At 48.0% G+C, this 18716-nt stretch overlaps 1 protein-coding gene across 6 annotated transcripts in view; it reads left to right on the top strand.

Moving 5' to 3' along the window:
• Window positions 1-18716, top strand: part of LOC139046722 (thromboxane-A synthase-like) — a 68690-nt gene that overhangs the window by 31090 nt on the left and 18884 nt on the right. For all 6 annotated transcript variants that reach the window (XM_070536658.1, XM_070536655.1, XM_070536660.1 and 3 more), the window contains exons 2-5: window positions 15287-15380; window positions 15899-15995; window positions 17154-17206; window positions 17315-17411. In XM_070536658.1, the coding sequence (XP_070392759.1) occupies window positions 15310-15380; window positions 15899-15995; window positions 17154-17206; window positions 17315-17411 (318 nt within the window). In that variant the 5' untranslated portion in view covers window positions 15287-15309. The remainder of the gene's footprint in view (window positions 1-15286; window positions 15381-15898; window positions 15996-17153; window positions 17207-17314; window positions 17412-18716) is intronic.

Here is an 18716-nt window from a genome sequence, read left to right as displayed (position 1 = left end):
TGCCACACGGTATCGCCATAGCGCATATCACTCCTTTGGAAGAATTTCAGATTTCTTTTTTGACCTCTGAATCCTTCCTCAGTACGAACGGACCTTTGTCATCCACTCCTTCGTACTCGACGCCTGCGGACGATGTTTCTAAGATGATCGCCCCCGACCTTCCTTCCGAGCAAACAACAGCTCTTCGTCATCTCCTGTCATCTTATCGGGACATCTTTGATTTGGACGACCGTCCACTTGGCCAGACATCTGTTGTCACGCATCGCATCAACACCGGTGACGCCAGCCCCATTCATAGGCGGCCATATCGTGTCTCGGCAACAGAAAGGGCCATCATACAGAAAGAAGTAGACAGGATGATGGACAAGGACATCATTGAACCCTCCAGTAGCCCGTGGGCATCACCGGTTGTCTTAGTAAAGAAAAAAGATAACTCGTGGCGCTTCTGCGTTGACTACCGTCACCTCAACCGGATAACAAAGAAGGATGTTTATCCCTTGCCTCGCATTGATGACGCTCTTGACTGCCTTCACGGATCCCAATACTTTTCATCAATTGACCTCCGCTCCGGCTATTGGCAGATTAGCGTCGATGAGATGGACCGCGAGAAAACCGCCTTTGTCACACCGGACGGTCTGTACCAATTTAAAGTCATGCCCTTTGGATTATGCAATGCGCCAGCTACATTCGAGCGCATGATGGACTCTCTCTTGCGCGGCTTGAAGTGGTCTACATGCCTGTGTTACCTCGACGATGTGATTGTGTTTTCGCCGAACTTTGAGAGCCACCTGCGGCGCCTCACAACCATACTCTCCGTGTTTCGCAGGGCTGGCCTTCAGCTAAACTCCTCCAAGTGCCATTTCGGTCGCCGTGAAATTAACATGCTTGGTCATCTCGTCAACGCCGCCGGAATCCAACCTGATCCACAGAAAGTTCACGCCGTGCGAAATTTTCCTGTACCTTGTTCAACGAACGATGTCCGTAGTTTTCTGGGCTTATGCTCTTATTTTCGGCGATTTGTGAAAAATTTTGCGGACATCGCTCACCCTCTCACTGACCTTCTTACGAAAGACGCCTCTTTCTCTTGGGGCCCGCTACAGGAGAAAGCCTTCTCTACCCTGATTGAGCGGCTTACCACTTCCCCGATTCTCTCCCACTTTGACCCTTCTGCGCCCACTGAAGTACGAACTGACGCGAGTGGTCATGGCATCGGCGCTGTCCTCGCTCAGCGTCAACAGGGCCAAGACCGTGTCATCGCTTACGCTAGCCGCCGCCTTTCCACGCCCGAGCGAAATTACTCCATTACTGAGAGAGAATGTCTCGCGCTCGTATGGGCGGTCGCGAAATTTCGCCCGTACCTTTTCGGTCGGAGCTTCTGCGTTGTCACCGACCATCACGCCCTCTGCTGGCTCTCCTCTTTGAAGGACCCAACTGGACGACTTGCACGTTGGGCATTGCGCCTACAAGAATATACATTTTCTATTATATATAAGTCAGGACGCCTGCATAAAGACGCTGACTGCCTGTCCCGCAATCCCGTGGATCAACCGGACGATACCGATGCAGACTCGGACATCAGTATTCTGTCCCTCTCCGGCTTCCTCCACATTGGCGACGAGCAGCGCAAGGATCCTGTTCTTCGAACACTTATGGAACGCCTAAGCTCCTCGCCCAATGACCCGTCCCTTCGGATGTTCACCTTGCGCGATGGAACTTTATACCGTCGTAGCGTTCGTCCTGACGGCCCGGAACTCCTCCTAGTCGTCCCCAAGCACCTTCGACCCACCGTGCTCCAGCAACTTCATGACGCTCCTACTGCTGGACATCTGGGCGTCACTCGTACTTACGACCACCTGCGGCGCCGCTTCTTCTGGCCTGGCATTTATCGCTCTGTGCGCCGTTATGTCGCTTCTTGCGACCTGTGTCAGCGCCGGAAGACGCCTGCTATGCCTCCCGCTGGTTTGCTTCAACCCATTGATATACCTACAGAGCCCTTCTTCCGTGTGGGCCTCGACCTCCTTGGTCCGTTTCCAATTTCCATCAAAGGAAACAAATGGATTGCTGTAGCAACCGATTATGCCACTAGATATGCCATCGCACGAGCCCTGCCAACCAGCTGCGCTACAGATGTCGCCGACTTCTTACTAAAAGACGTCATCCTGCACCACGGCGCCCCTCGCCAGTTGCTGACGGATCGCGGCCGCTACTTTCTATCGAAGGTCGTTGATGATCTGCTCCGCTCCTGTTCTACAGAACATCGGATTGCTACCGCGTACCACCCTCAAACGAACGGCCTCACCGAGCGACTCAACCGCACACTCACTGAAATGCTCGCCATGTACGTTTCCAACGATCACCGCGACTGGGACGTCGCTTTACCATACGTCACTTTCGCATACAACTCGTCCCGTCACGACACTGCCGGATTTTCACAATTTTTCCTTTTGTACGGCCGCGACCCCACCTTGCCTTTTGACACGTTGCTACCTTCCGCAGTACAGTCACCCAGCACTGCTTACGCTCGCGATGCTATTGACTTAGCCGCCCAGGCCCGAGATGTCGCCCGTCATCGCCTCACAGTCTCGCAAGCTTCTCAAAAGCGACGCTACGACCTTCGGCACCGAGACCACCATTTTTCACCTGGTTCCCTTGTCCTTCTCTGGACGCCTTCACGTCGTGTCGGCTTGTCGGAAAAATTACTGTCCCGTTTTTCTGGTCCGTACCAGATCTTACGCCAACTGTCCGACGTGACCTACGAGATCGCCCCACTCGGTCAGCCTTCCGTGCCTCCCAACTTAACCAGTGATGTTGTTCACGTCACCAGGCTCAAGCCCTATGTCCCCCCAATAAGTGAGGCTGTTTAACTTGCACCGGGACGGAGCTCCCCCACCGGGAGGGTGATGTTACGGTGAAGTGAAGGAAGACGTTGAATTGGACTAGAGAAAGACGAAGTCTGGCGGTTGCCTGAACGCCATATCCATCATTTGTAAATATAAGTTATTTTACACTCGTGGGCCTGCTTTCTTCCCGCAACAATATTTCAGACATTTGTTCCTCATCATTTTCCAAGCTGTGCTTTCTGAGGCGGAAGCTTAGAGGCGCTCCAAGTAAGCTTAAACGTCTTGCATACATAACATTCATCAGATCAAAATTAGAGTACGCGTCGGTCTTATGGGACCCGTTCATAAAGAAGGACATTTACCAGCTTGAGATGGTGCAAAGGAAAGCGATTAGGTTTATTTATAACAAATACAGAAGGCTTGATTCACCTACGACACTAATGAAAACAAATAACATCCAACTACTTCAAGTACGTAGGAAAATGTCCCGTTTGTTGTTTTTGCATAACCTTTTAGCACATAAACTAAACATTTCGCATCCCACAGAACTTAAACAGTTATCGTCTAGACGAACACACCACACAGGAAGTCATTTACTGGAACCAATTTTTGCAAGAACTGAAACATTCAAACACAGTTTTTTTCCGAGGACCGTTTCCGACTGGAACTGTCTTCCAGGGGCCATCTTCCAGTCCGCTAATTTTGTTAAAGCTCTAGAAGAGCATTTGTTTGAGTGAATGAGAGCTGCATATGTGCGAAAGCATATATATATATGAATATGTACATGTGTATACATATTTTTCTGCTTGTCTGTTAGCGGCAATCTGTTAAACTGCCGTTCTTTCTTTTTATTTTTTGATGTTCCAGTGTATTTACATGCCTTGTATAGCCCCTCCTGCATGGGCCATAACTGTTGGCCTGCAGTATTCTGAAATAAATAAAATAAATAAATAAATAAAATAAATACATCCATTTGCTTGATTTGTGTGGTGTGATGATGCAAAATGTTGGCAGCTTTCTTCACCGGCTTTTCCACAACACTTGATGGTCTAATGAACTTGGAGAAATGACATGACGAAATGAATCAACGGGAACATGCGCATATATATGCACACAAAGACGAGCCCTTAGCGTTCGCGCGCGTGAATCAAATGAGCGATGAAGCAAATTATTGTAATTGTGCCATGTGTACTAAGTCCTTTTAGGTATACTGCTTCAAAATCTACAGTAGACAGCTATTCCTTCTATACTACAACTTATTTCGTTCCCGCTGAACTGTTACCAGCTGTTCCTAGTCTGCATACTCGTGTTTTATTCTGTATCCACAAAATCCGTTTCGGAGTGCGAATTGCTAAATTTTCGTTCAATTCTGTAAAGAGAACTGAGTCTCTGTGACGCCATTGCTTACTTTCACCTCCCCTCCCTTTTCACCGTGATTGTGTAAGGAAATAAATGCATATATATAGAGTGCACATTGCAACCGCGGTTTTTTTCCTTGAGGAGGCACAATTGACGCGCAATTTTCCTCCATGCATGTAAACCAAGCATCACTGCTGCATTGTCTTCTGGCAGAACTCTTTCTGAAGGAAAGTGCACTCAGCCTATCGAGTGGAAAACACTGCCATGTTGACCTAGGCGATCATGCTAATCGCCCACATCCAACTTTCTTTCTTTCTCTCTTTCTTTGTTTCTTTCTTTATCTCTTTTTCTGGAAAGAAAACTTGCCAGTGTGAAGAGTGGAAAAACTCCAGGGCAGCTGCAACGAGCGTTGATTGTATAACATGTGTCTCAAGTATCGCCGCTATCTTTTTTGTCGCATTCAAAACAAATGATGAAACACTGCGTAACGGCGGAGCCGACGCAGCTGTGGCTGGCAGATAATGTTACTTCGATTAACATGACCAGCGCATGTTGAGAGCGGAGCCACACGCAATGAGAGGGAGCGCTTTTGTTCCTGCTGAAGCGTATAAAACCGCCATACATACACCTTACTGGGTACTTATTACGTGCATTTACGTTTGTACCTCGTACCTTGGGAACGTTAGCCTATCGCCTATCATGGGCATTGCGGGGTGTGGAAGATTCACCAACGGAACTTTAAGTATGCATACTAAGTTTCGCGGATTAGTAAATCACTCTTCTGAAACAGCAACACGGCCAGCGTCACATTATAGACTTCTCATGCCGGAAAAGACGGCAGCAAACCTGTGGCGATGCCGCCCCTAAGACCTCGAACCAGCTCATGACTCGAGCTATTTTGACAGTGTCCGCACTCACCTAGCTAATAAGTTACCGGTAAATAACGATTGAAGGATGCACTCCATTCCAAATTGGCCAGATGTTCAACCTGTATAGCAAATTTCCAGGACCCGTATTCACGAAAACATTTTACTCTAGAACTGCTTGTAAGAGAATATTTCAGTCAATACTGATGCTGGACACGTCATTATCGAAGGACCACTTACGGAACGACCACTTACTAAGGAACGACCACTTACGAACGAAAAGTTTTGTGAGTCGGGCCGCTGAACCTTACCGGCTCAGAAGTGGCCCGAATTTGAGAAAAATACTTCAAAATCCGCGACGTCACATGCGTACCGGTGCTCAGGTTATGAATACGAGTACTTTATCGTGAGTCTAACCCTCACCCTTTATAATTTCAGCGAGTCAAATCGAAAGGATTTAATTTCACCTTGTGAACAATGACACTTGCTATCTGCCTCCGCTCAGGCACTGCGGCACGTCTGGCCATATCTATCATTATTGAGTCCGGCCTGGGCGCCGCGGTCAACAACGTGACAATGTAAACTTTAGGCACGCGCCTTGGAGTTGTTGTCTTCCCGTTTGCCAAGCGATAAGCAATGAGAAAGCAACGGCAGTTCATAGCTGTCGACACCGACATCGGAAAAATACCTGACCGATTGGCTGGTCTTACTGCGCCGAAGTTTGTCGCCTGCCAAATCTGCCCCTCCCCCCTCGACGCGTCACGTAGGCGCTAAGATAGGCACCGCCTTCTCGAAGGATCGAGTTGCTTGTGCAAGGCACGCTGTGTCCCTGGAACATCACAACTCTTTCATACGATCGGCACATCTGGAGTGCTCTCCGTTGATTAGGATGCTACCCCGTTGGTTCGAGCCAGTGTTTGCATAAGCGTCGCAAAGAGGACGTTGTCAACACGTGCGCCAACGTGGTGACAATGTCGAAAAAACCAGCGGACAGGTCACGTCAGCAGGAGCGACACGCGGAAGTCAATGCGACGTGCCATCCGCCTCTCGTGAACACGTCCACCGTACGCCGGCTTCTCGATGCCGTCAACGCTGTTAGCATGTTTGTTTAATCTGTGGTCCGCTCATTTTGCCGACTGGATCACTAGTAACGATATCACTAGTAGCAATACACTAGTAGTAGAATTTTTTATCAAGTGCAAAAAAGGACTTCCTTACTGGTTTAGCTGTGTGTTCCTGGCCATGGTGTCACACACTTATAGGTTGTATTTTCATCTATTACACTCGCAGCTGCTTGTATGAACAGAGAAAAGTTACAGTGGCCTGCGTTGCTATTCCAACAACTTTAATTAAAAAAGTGTCTACTGCAGCTTTATTTTCACTAAATTTCACTAGAGGATTGCATGTTATCAGTCCACATTGTTTATTAAAAAACTGGTCTCCCTTGCATGATTCATACGGACCTTTAGTTGCAGACATACATGAAAAGCAGTTCACATTTCTGCAGCAGCTCGCTTTTGCGCTGGCGAGGTGCGCCTACAACGGCGGATTTGCACGATGCAGTCACATGAGACATGGCGCCGATCAAAACTGAAGGCAGCGCATTGAGCCCTGCTGCGAAACGACTGGCCACTCTCGTCTACCTATTTCGCTCTTACAATACACATATGAAGCTGCGGGGCGTGCTTATTAATGCGCGGTCGGAAAGTTGTCAAAATGTGGAGTTTTCCTTTCCAAGAGAGAGAGACACAAAAGAAAGGGGAAAGGCAGGGAGGTTAACCAGATGGGTAGATCCGGTTTGTATACCCTACGCTGGGTAGAGAGGAGAAGGGGGAGGTAAAGTGATAGCAAATAGATATAAAGAAAGAAAGGAGCACAGACATACAATCACAGTCGAATACTGTCACCCCTTACCGTCACCACATAGCACAGTAGCGTTTGCAGCACTATAAACATCTGCTCAGGCTACAGCCACTTGTTTAATTCTGTTGCCCTTAAAAAGTGCAACAGTGCCCTCGTCCCCTTCTGCTGCGATGGTTTGTGGTTATGACAGCGGAAGGGCCCCTCTCCTTCCATGCCTCTGCCTTTTTTGATGAGCTTCGACGATGGATTGTTTCAGCGGCCTTCCCATGTGACGAATTGTACCGAACCATCTGCTTGAGAACTGCGACCTCTGTCTTGATGCAAGGGCAGTCCCTAGACGAGGCAGCATGGCAACCATTACAATTGCTGCATTTTAGGACAGTAGCCCGGCAAGTGTCCTCCGCGTGAAGTTCAGCACACCAGGGACACAGTAACGAGTTTGGACAGATCCCCTTGTCATGTCCAAGCCTAAAGCACTAATGGGATCGAATAGGCTTTTGTACGAATGGTCGAACAGGGTGTCGGAATTGACCTACTTTGACGTCAGATGGTATGCAATCTCCCTTGAAAATCAGTTTGACGCAGCACGACTTTGCAAGGAGGCTCGCATGCGTGATGACGACACCTTCAGCTGCTGGTTTGACGAGGACAGGCAAGTCCGCATTGGGAATGGCGAGATCAATGTCATAAATTACACCTGCTGTGAATGCAGGTGTAATTTAATTTAATCCGAGACCGATAGCATTGTTTCCACTGAGCAGGTGTCGCCTCGTCATTAGCTCATAGGAAGAATGCAAAAACAAAAAAGAAAGCAAGCGCATGCACACACACGCGCAAACACACACACATATAGAACAAAGGGCAAACGAGGTAGACGAAGTTGTGTAGACAAGAAGGCTGAACGGAAAGGGTCAGAGAAATGGCATAAATCGTGCGGACGCAACAACGTGACAATAATGAAAGGGGAAGAAGCTGTCTCTCTGTAGTTGCCTGCCACGCAACAGGATCTGTGGCCGCGACCTATTGCAATTGGACCAGCGGGAAGCTCAAAACAGTGCGTCGTCCAGCGACGAACCGTGTTTCTTTTCCCACTCTGCAAAGCGTGCGAGGCCCGCGCTGACCTCGATCACATTATCTGGCAATGCCCCAAAGCCTCACCCACCAACACCTACCGCACTAACACACGCATCATAACTACGGCCGAGCAGTGGGAGACTTTGCTACTCAGCTTGGACCCAGAGGAGCAGCTCTGGGCCGTCCGGATGGCCGAAGACGCCACCAGAAAGCAAGGCCTGGTCGCCGTATGAGAATAGGGGGGACTAGGGGTTAGGCTCCCGGCCCCCGCCACCCCTGAACCCCATCAAAAACATAATAAAGTTATATCTCTCTTGGGAGCAGGGCTTGAATTCTGAGGCAACAGCGACAAAACTTATCCTTCGTTCATGCTTTTGTCATTGGTTGGACGCCTTAGTCAATAATATGTCCGGTAGCAGTACTGGTTGAAATTTTCTCATGCGAACGTACCTCGCGCAAGAGCTTTTTGTGAATGCGGCGAGCCCGGCTTCTATGTTGTCACGCGTATTTTGGTTCCGCCGGTAGTACTTGACGCATTATCGCTAACGTTCACGTAATGCGCAACTTGGCAACGCACAGTAAGGTACCGCCGTCGTAACAATTCCTTTTTATTAAATAATATTTCGGACTCATTAACTGCATTTTCGAATAATTCATTTCCTAACATGATAAATGCATAGAACTAGCATCTGTTCAGACTCGTGGATGCCAGGAATAAATAGGCCGTTGTTGTAACGCAAGCAGCAGATACTTAACAAGCCTCAATGCAAACGGAACTTCAGCGATAGAGCAGCGCTACAACCCCAACTTGTACAAATCAATGGCAAAATACGCCAATAATCGAGTATTTTTGGTTACGATTAACACGAGGACTGTATAATAGCTGTCGTTGTTGATTGCAGGGCTACGCATTAATTTTCATCACTTGAGTTTTTTTTTAACCTGCACCAAAAGCTTGGCACATGAACGTCTTTTCCCTTCTACCCAATCCAAATGAGGCCGCCTCGGTCAGGAGTCGAATACCCGACCTCGGCATCGCAATGCAGTACGCATACCCACTGAGCTATCGTGGCGTTAGGAATCTTTAACTAAAGGCACCTGGTTATGCTATAACCAAAGCGTTATGCTTGCACGCACCTACAACACACGTTCAATTCAATCTCCCATTATTTCGTAAGAGAAAAGTGTTTCGTCATGGACTGCCCGGAGCACAGGTAGGCAAACTATTTTCATTATTTGTGCCAACGCGGCGTTGCAATTCGCCGTATTCACAAGTGCCACGGCAACACTACCGTCGAGCACGAGGCTGCGCGTTTGTTTGCATGCTTTATCGGCGCGTACCGGAGAACGTGCAAGGTGCATGGCGCCCGTAGTTCTTGGCTTGTGTTCCACAGCAGCGAGGTCGCAAACCGCAGAGCGGGCCGGCTGGAGTCATGAATTGCCGTGTTTTCCCGCGTGCGCTCCGCAATCTTTACATGCATACATTGAAGCCCACTGCTTCGCACCATAGATGACATCATCTGTCGTGTGCGTGTGTGGGTACGTGTGTGTTCAACATCACTTTGTGTTGCTACTTTCGGGGATATATTCGATGGCTTGGTTTTCTTCTTTTTTTTGCAGACGCAAGTTACAAAATCTATAATGAAAAGCTTCTTCAGTTCTATTCTATAGTAATAATGTCTGGACCAGTTTGTACAATGATGCGTGGGGCTTAAAGGAAGCCATACGTGATCGCACGAGTCAACTGGAAACGCGAAGGAATTGCGAAGAGGTGTATCCGTAGCGAAGCAGTCCAGTTACACGAGAATGTGGGCGCGAAAACTCACGTTAAACACGTAGCCACAGTGGGGCGGTGCTTTTCCGCATTACAGAGCGATTGCCTCCAAACTAAACTCACAACTCTCTGGTTTCGTGAGTCGGCTACGACAGTGACAGAACTGGAAGTGTCCCGCTCTTGCACTTCGTACATGCCGCCGACTTACCGGCCCTATTATAATCCTTATTTCTCTTTCCTTAGGCCTAGGGCCCATTCCTATTAGAAATAAATACTGGCAACAAAGTGTTGCGCGTAATCTCAAATTCCAAAATGCACAAAGATTTTAGTGCGTATTTCTCATTTCTGCAGGCAACAGCTCCGAGACGGGCATTTAGGGTAGCTAAATGAAGACACAACCAGACTGCAATTGTGTACGGGTTACCGTGGGGACCAGAGCGTAGGTTCTCCAATACTGCCTGTTACTATTCCAAAGATGGAGACGAAGAAAGACTAGGGGCGAGAGTGAAGGGGGGGGGGGGGGGGCTGCCTGCCCCCGGCCGGGGCGCTCGTCCAGTGCATCCGCGTACAGGTGGACTCGATTGTTTTCGTTGCGTACCCGGGAGGCCGTGCGTCGAGTGGGCGCGTCGCACAGGGTTCCGCAATCACCCCGTTGATGATGCGGGCGCCTTGTGTGCCGACAGGTGGCAAAGTGATAGCGGGTCGCGAGCCGATGATAGATATTGTGAGTGACAGGTGATAGCGGCGCGCCTATATTGGCCGGTTTCCCACGCTCCGCCGAGATTCGCCATCCAAGAACATTTGATGCGAAGGGCTCGACGCCAACGTGTTAAACCTGGTCCCGCCAGTTGTTCGCTATTATGGTTCGCCCAGCGACCTCCATCGAAAGCGGCTGCAGCATCAACCTGATCAGTTAACGTTGTCTAAAGCCGCTCGATGTTTTGTTTAATCTAGAAGTTCTCACTTTCTTTGAGCTTTAGGTGAGGAGTGACGGCAAGCGGAAGTAGCCCCGCCGGCTGGTGCGAAAGCACTCGTTGCTGGGCGAGTACTTCACCCGAAATGTGCAGCGCAACGTAGAGTGGCTGGAAGTGAAAAGTACCTTTCGTTAAACTCTGATAAGTGAGCGACTGAGTTTGCATCTATAGATTGATTCAGTTCAGGTCAGTTGTTAGGTTCACATAGTTTATGGTGACTCAGCCGTCGTCAGATAATCTTCCATGCCACCGTAATACAGACTACCCTTTTCTTTTTTAAGAACGCGTACCGCTATCTCCTTTACCTAGGCGCCCATATTTACAGGCCAAGCACGCGTATAAGTCTCGGTGACTCTACCCCTGCTAATATTTCCTTCCGGGTCTCTCCGGCGGGAGGAGGAATTGCACAGAACTGGCAGGCCGGTGCAGCCAATGCGGAACGCTGACTCCTTATTTTACCTTAAGCTTTCTCTTCTCGCCATGGTTAATGTCATTGTCAATTGGGACTGTTATCTCGCTGCAAAAGTGCCTCGTGGAACGGCGTGAATTGTTAGCGCTGAGAAGTAGCTCACGCACGTTACCCTTCACTACCTGCTCTTCCTCGCTACACGTATCCTCGGCGACTATGGACCCTAAAAGAATAATTTATGAAACTCTCAGAATGCAAAGAGCCACGGTGAATTGCATCAGAATTCTCTCATATGATATCTCGAAGAGGGCGGCATATTGTATCAGTAATGGTACAGCCTTCTTTCCTTAGTCCACAGTTTCATTGTATGCAGCAACACTCATTTGTAATCCCGGCGTCTTTCCCGTCCGTCTTAATCTTTATCTAAGCACTTTACTCCTGAAATAAATGATGCATTCATTACGCATTTCCCTCCGAGTTATTTGCCATGTTAAAATATGCAGCCCGTGCTGCTGCTTTCCTTTGGAACTCACCGCAAAGTGTGATGTCCGTTGCAAAGCACTCTGACGCTATGTCACGTTTAAATCGAGCCCCTCAAACACTATAGTTCGTCAGACATAAAATCGGTGGTTTCACAGCGCACATGACGTTTGACTCCTGGATGCGGACGGGATCCTAGGTCCTATTACCAACCGTAGGGACTACGTCGCAATGGAGGCGTGGCGCAAACCCCGCCGTGTGCTGGTATTTTGTTGGATGATAAATAATTCCGATTGATCGATACTAAGCTGTAGCCCCTGTAGTCAGGGCGCCATTCTCAGACACCAACCCCGTCATTCAGCCAATCCCTTATTCCCTTAAGCATAGAAGAGGGGTGGGAAATGCTTCTAATATGCGAAGTGTTTTTCGTATTCGAGTCATCATCTGTCTTGATCAGCAAGTTCATACTAGATTTCGGTAAACAATTTTCTTCATTTAGGCCAAAAATTTGAGCTGTTTTACCTTCACCTGTGGCGATCACGGTAACATTACGGTCGTCAAGAAAACAACACCCAGAGCCGCTGCTCTGTTTGTGACGCTCTCTTCACCGCACGCACAACGGCACAAGGGCGAAGCAAAGGGGCAGGCGATTTCGAGAAACCGTCGCATTACGGCCGTCAACGGCACACTCGCACGAGTGTTCTCTCACTGCAGCAATCAGTGCAGGGTATCACGGCCAACCTGTGCGCATCATACATTGCATTTACACGACACTCTGACGAGTGCGTCACCACCAGCCAATGGGGGTGACACACATGCACCGATATGCGCGCATCCGATCACCTCTTGCCTATTTTTCACGTCTGATCACCTCCTCCTTTATTTCCGCAACAGCTTTTACAGCGTCAGTAACATATAGTATTTCTTGGAGTGATTCTATCAAAATAGTGCACCGTCAAACACTGCTACTCTTTTTCCAACTTCATGCTGGAGAAAATAGGGCTCAGCGATCATGTGTAACTCTTTTTTCTATGCCATAGGGCAAGCTAACTAAAAAAAAAAGAAAGATAAGAGAAAATAACACATAATCTACATGTTGTATGGTGAATTCTCGCACGAAACCTAAGCAGTCTGTCTGCATCTGTAGTAATCAAAAAGACAAAACGCAACCAGAAGCTGGAGCGAGTGGAACCAGCGTGCTACTCTGAACATTGTCAAATTCCACCGTGTTGTTAACTTATGCAATGGCGGTGTTTTGAGCCAATCACAGACGCTGTAGCAGCTCCATAGGCCAATCAGACCTGGCAAGATGTCGAATTCGACAATTAGGCGGGATTTGGCAATTCCCTGAACAGCACTTCTGGAGGTGGTACCGGTTAGACATTGCGAAGGAAAGCAAAGTGGTTGAAGTGCTCACGACCACCGTGGCGAAGCGCAGACTACCGAATTTGTCGACATCTATCTAGTGACCCAACCATTGTGAGTTTCAAGCACTATAGATTTTATTGCTAACGCAGACGCAGCGCGGAAACATTATAGGAAAGCAAATGGCTGAACTTTGTTTAAAACGCCCGACAGGCGATTTAAAAATTACTTTCCGAGGCACGTGGTATAAAGGTACGGCCGTCAACGGAACATACGCACGAGTGTTCCGTTGAAGCACGAAAGGTTATAAACAGGGATAAGGTGCCTTAGAAAGGCAGGCCAATGTTTCGATAGGAGGACCCACCTTCGTCAAAGGCGGCCTCGTCATTCTCGGCATGTTAGTTTTAAAGGGTCAGTGCAGTGACGTCACGTGCGGTTGTTGTCGATGGCGGCTGGTTGTAAAGGGAAAGATTGCAAAGAGAATGAGCGCTGTCGCCTGACCTCTGTGAGCGTGGCTCCCAAGACGAGGGGACAAGAGCGGGAGAGTGGGAAGGCGGAGAGAAAAGAAAAGAAAGAAAGGGGAGAAAGAAAACGGAGGGGAACATCAAGAGGGAAGAAAAAAATGAACAAAGAACGACAAAAAAAGAGAAAAGAGGGGCATAGGAGGATGTTGGGGACGCGAGGGGTAAGGAGCATGCAGGGGTGTTGTTGGCGGCATGTTTTGGGGGCTTTAGAAGAGCCGGTCAGGCGGTCAGTGCGCGAGTAACAAAAATTACCTAGAAAGACATCAGTTGAAAGAGTGACTTTAGTGGCGTAGCAGCAATGCGTCGGCTAATTTTGAAAGAGTTAAGATGGCGACAAGGAGTCTGGGGTGAAATGCATAGGATAACTGGAAAGCAGTGGCATGGTCTCTCAAGGGACGTTAGCCCAACGTAGGTGTCACTACGTTGAGTAGCTCAACGTAGGTGTCGTTACGGCAGTACACAGAAATGGCGACACCCTGTGCATGAGGCGCCGAAAAAGGTATACTGGCGTCTGGGACTTGGTGAAATTGATCTTGGTGAAACTCCGGGTGCATGTTTCTGGGGAATGGGGGTATTGATAGATGTTCCCTTATTTTCCTTGGGATGTCTCTCCGCACTCCGTGCTGTGCTTCGTAGGTTATTCCGATGTCATCTAAGATGTGTCTCTCCGTCAAACTCTGTGTAAGCCTTTCATACTGCGCTACTCTCTGGGCCTCAATGAGTTCGTCTAATGTGTTGTGCACGCCGAGCGCCAAGAATTTCTCGTTTGACGTATTTGCCGGAAGTCCCAAGGCTTGCTTATACGCCCTTCTAATAATGCAGTCTATCTTGGCTTTCTTCGCAGCGTAGAGCTTGAGGTAAGGAACCACATATACAATACGACTGATCACGAATGTTTCTAATAATCGGATGAGATTGTGTTCTGTCATGCCATAGTGCCTGTTGGATATTGCTTTATTAGTCTGATTGTTTGTTGAACACTATTGTCAAGTAGTCTAATGGTTTCTCCGTTATGGCCGTTTTCCGATATGCGGAGTCCCAGTATTCTCAGGCTCTCCACTATCGGTATCGTGGTGCCTTCTACTGTGACCACAATGCCCGGCCTTTCCCTAATGCTTTTTCGACCCCGGCATGTGGGCCTATAGAGCAGAAGTTCTGATTTTTGCGAGGAGCATCTCAGTCTCTTGTCTTTGATGTAGCCTTCCACCGTGTTTACTGCTGTTTGAAGGATCTCTTCCACATACCCATCGATTCCACCCGCCACCCAAAGTGTGATGTCGTCCGCGTAGAGGCTGTGTCCGAGTCCGTCTATCTTTTCGAGTCTCGCAGGAAGACCGATCACTGCCACGTTGAATAGAAATCGAGGCAGGAAATTTCTACGCGCCTGTCCTGGTTTTACCATATTTTTTTATTCATATATCCTGAGTTTCTGATGCTCTTGTATACTTGCCGTAACGTTCATGCCCGCTTTTACCTTGTTCTCGTTTTGCTCAAGGTGGGAGTGTGTATTGCATACTGCGATACGGCTCTCGTAAGGCTTAATGCTGCCCCATACAGCACTGGCACCTTAGGAAGTGTTGTATGCTGGTTGTCTGGTTGATGCTCATCCTAATTTGTCTCATGCCCACTATGGGGGATGTGTCAAATTAAGTGAAATACAAAGTGAATTGCGAAGCGAAGAAGTACGCCTGACTATTCAAAGCCCGGCTAAAAGCCCTTTGTACGCGAGACTGATTCACTGGCCCTGGCTTTTTGCAGAGGAAGAGAATTCCTGCGGCAGCATGGACCCCACGTATGCCCTGTGGCAGCTGGTTGCTGCTTCCATCCTGCTTTATCTGGTTCACTGGTACATGTGAGTAACGCGCGTCGACGCTTACTAACGACAGCGCACCGTCGTATGCGCAGGAAACCCAATGGAGGACGAAAATGAGTTTGAGCGTGCATAGCGGACACTCCCAAGCCAGTAACTGCTAGTTACCGATATCCTAAAGAAGAAAGGAAAAAAATAATGGTTGTTCTTTTTTCACCAGAGTTAACATACAGGGCCGAAACCCGGAAGCTAACGAAGACGTTTGAAAGGAAGCTGAGGATCGTGCGACATCCGACTGGAAGCAACGATAAGAGGAGTGTAAATAAAGGCCGGACACTAGGCTAGCTGATAATTCAGTAGAGAAGTAGGACTAGTGGTGTTCGGCGGCATGTGCTTCCGGCGTGACGAATCGGTTTTGTAAGGGGAGCTCTTCTTCCTTCAGTAATTATTACCGTGGCAATGACGATCATCATCAAGATAACGAAGTAGTACTTCACCGCATGCGACATACATCGCTGCCACTAATTCGCTCGGAACTTCTTGTCTCCGCTCTGAAACAGAAAGAGGAAACAGCATTTCAACTACTTCAAGGACCTCGGCATTCCAGGACCAGAGCCAAGCATCATCACCGGCAACATAGGTGAACTGCGAAAGAAGGTAGGCATACGCTTGGGCGCCTCATCCACACGTGTCAAGTATCTCGTTGCGGATGAAGGTGTCTTGCTTTGCAATCAGCAGCGCAAGCATGGAAACATAAATTAGAGCAGCGGAGATTCCAATGTGCTTGAAGGTAGTGTTGATTGACAATGACCGAGCCAAAGAAACCTCGGGCTAGAGTCAACATTTCGACAAGAGCACTTCTCTCTATAGGGGCGGCAGCAATTTTTCTTGACAGCATTAACGCAGCCCTTACTCTCCAAGGGGCGAGGAGAATAACCGGCTACTCAAACCACAGTAACTAACCAACAGCACTGGTTACTAATCCGCACTAGTAAGAAGCCACAGTAACATAACCATGCAAGGTAACCAGGCTAGGTGACTATTCATCACCGTCCCGTTTCAAAGCGGACGACAATAAATCATCGTCATAATTATTTGCAACAGATTAATGGTTGATACAGCTGGAAGTGTGGAAAAGGAGGAATTAGTTATGATAATGAATGGGGTGAAAATGCCACTGCAGCTTTTTCAATGACTTAGCGGAGATGAATAAAAAATAAGGTTAAAGAGCTCTAACATGTAAGCGGGAGGTGTCAGTCCGGTGAGTTCAATTCTACCAAAAAGCAGAGATGTGCCTTGGACACCAGAAAAGCGAGTTACTAAAATATATATGTTAGTATTTCATGGCTTAGGGACACCCCTTTGAATCTCTACGCACCTCATCATCCATCGCCATCACCTCATAGCCGTCCCTCCTAAAACAAAGTTCCTTCATTCAATCATTCATTCCTTCGTTTTAAGTAAAATTGAAGGTAGTCGCCGTCACCACCCAAACGGTTTCGCCTTTTCACGCACACATCAGTTGTCCTGCGGCAAGAGGAGAAGAAAATAGGAAAGAGAAGGGCGAAGGAGCGTAGCGGAAGGGAGAGGTTGACGAGAAAACAAGGCTTCGTGCAAGATTTTGCAGGACCGCGCCGAAATTCTTCCGCGTGTAGTCTCTTTTTCCATGATCTGATAAGTGATATTTGCGGCTTGTGTGCAAAATGAGTACCCTGTCTTGTAAACTGCGACATTGCCTATGAGAAACTGCACTAACCAGCCTCATTAGCCGTTACTGTCGACTCACACCAAAACTTTTTGTCGCCACTATTGTAGACACCTTCCGTGGCCTATAGGGAATGGATAGACAAGTACGGTAAAGTAGTGGGGTAAGTACACGGTTACTGTTTAATCATAGTTTGCTTAGTCTCTGTCTAACCATAAACGTGATTTACGCCGTGACGCTATATTACATAAAGCATTGTTTCTTCGGGCAGGTACTTCAACGGCTACCGTCCTTATCTGCTCATCGCTGACCTGGACTTGCTCAAGATGATTCAAGTGAAGGAGTTTCAAGATTTCATGGACAGAAGTGTATGTGCTAGGTTTTTCTTCTTTTTCTTTAGATGCCTAGATGTGCTCGCCTACAATAATTCTCAGTCCCCATCGAACAAAGGCACCTTCTCTCTGCTCTTCGACGTTTGACGTTTTTGATATGCCATTGCATCTTTCCCAGCTTCCAAATCGTTCAGGTGGTTTAATTATGTTACAAATTTTATTGCCGTCAATGCAAAACGGGTTTTAATGAGCAACAAGACATCCTGTGGGATGTGGTATAAAGTTTGTAAACAGGGATAAGGTGCCTCAGAAAGGCTGGCCAACGTTTCGATAGGAGGACCTATCTTCGTCAAAGGCAGCCTCGTCATCCTCGGCGTGTTAGTCTTAAAGGGTTAGTGCAGTGACGTCACGTGCGGGTGTTGTCGCTGGCGGTTGGTTTTAAAGAGAGATTACCAGAGGAAACAAGCGCTGTCGTCCGACGTCTGTGAGCTTCATTCCCAAGACGAGGGGACAAGAGCGTGAGAGTGGGCACGCGGGGAGAAAAGAAAAGAAATAGAACCAGAAAAAAAGGGAAAAAAAGAAAAAAGGGGGGGTGGGGGAAGCCAGTGCGGCACCAAGACAGACAATAAAAAGGGGGGGAGTGAAAGAAAAAGAAAGAGAAAAATGAAATTTTTAAGAAATACGGGGGCTTGGGAGCTTGTTGGGGATGCGAAAGGTTAGGCGATATTCAGGAGGAGTCGTTGGCGGCATGTTTTTGAGGCATTAGAAGGGCCGGTCAAGCGGTCAGTGCGCAATTAACACAAAAGACAAAAAAAACAGACACACAAAAAAAACCTGAGTTGAAAGTGACTTGACTAGCATAGCAGCAATACGTCGAGTAATTTTGAAATAGTTGAGATGGCGACGAGGAGTCTGCGGTGCAATGTATGTAGCGGCATGGTCTTTCAAGGGGCACTGCCCCAGTCGCTCAACGTAGGTGTCGTTACGGCGGCACCCAGAAATGGCGATACTCTGGGTTGAGGCGCCGAAAAAGGCATATTGACTTCGGAATGTGTTGATGAGGAGGTTTCAAAAAAAATAGATTTAAAAAGGGGGGGGAGGGAGAGGGGGAGGGGGGACTGAAATAGGAATAACAAACAGGAAAGCGACGCACGCAGAAGCGGGAGGGGGCAAGTGTACATGGAAGAAGTTAGTATAGACGTAAAAACCTGAAGGAGTACATTAAATTGAGTAGTTGGCAGGAAAAATTTTTTTCGAAATGGAAGAGTAGGTGAGGTTAAGAATTAAAGTTAGCTGGTGGCCTAATGTGTTTTGTGTCTTGGTTGATGATATGAGAGTTTC

The sequence above is a fragment of the Dermacentor albipictus genome, chromosome 3 (assembly GCF_038994185.2).
Source record: "Dermacentor albipictus isolate Rhodes 1998 colony chromosome 3, USDA_Dalb.pri_finalv2, whole genome shotgun sequence".
NCBI lineage: Eukaryota > Metazoa > Arthropoda > Arachnida > Ixodida > Ixodidae > Dermacentor > Dermacentor albipictus.
The sequence above is the reverse complement of the archived record's forward strand: the minus strand, read 5'-3'. Positions and strand labels throughout refer to the sequence as shown.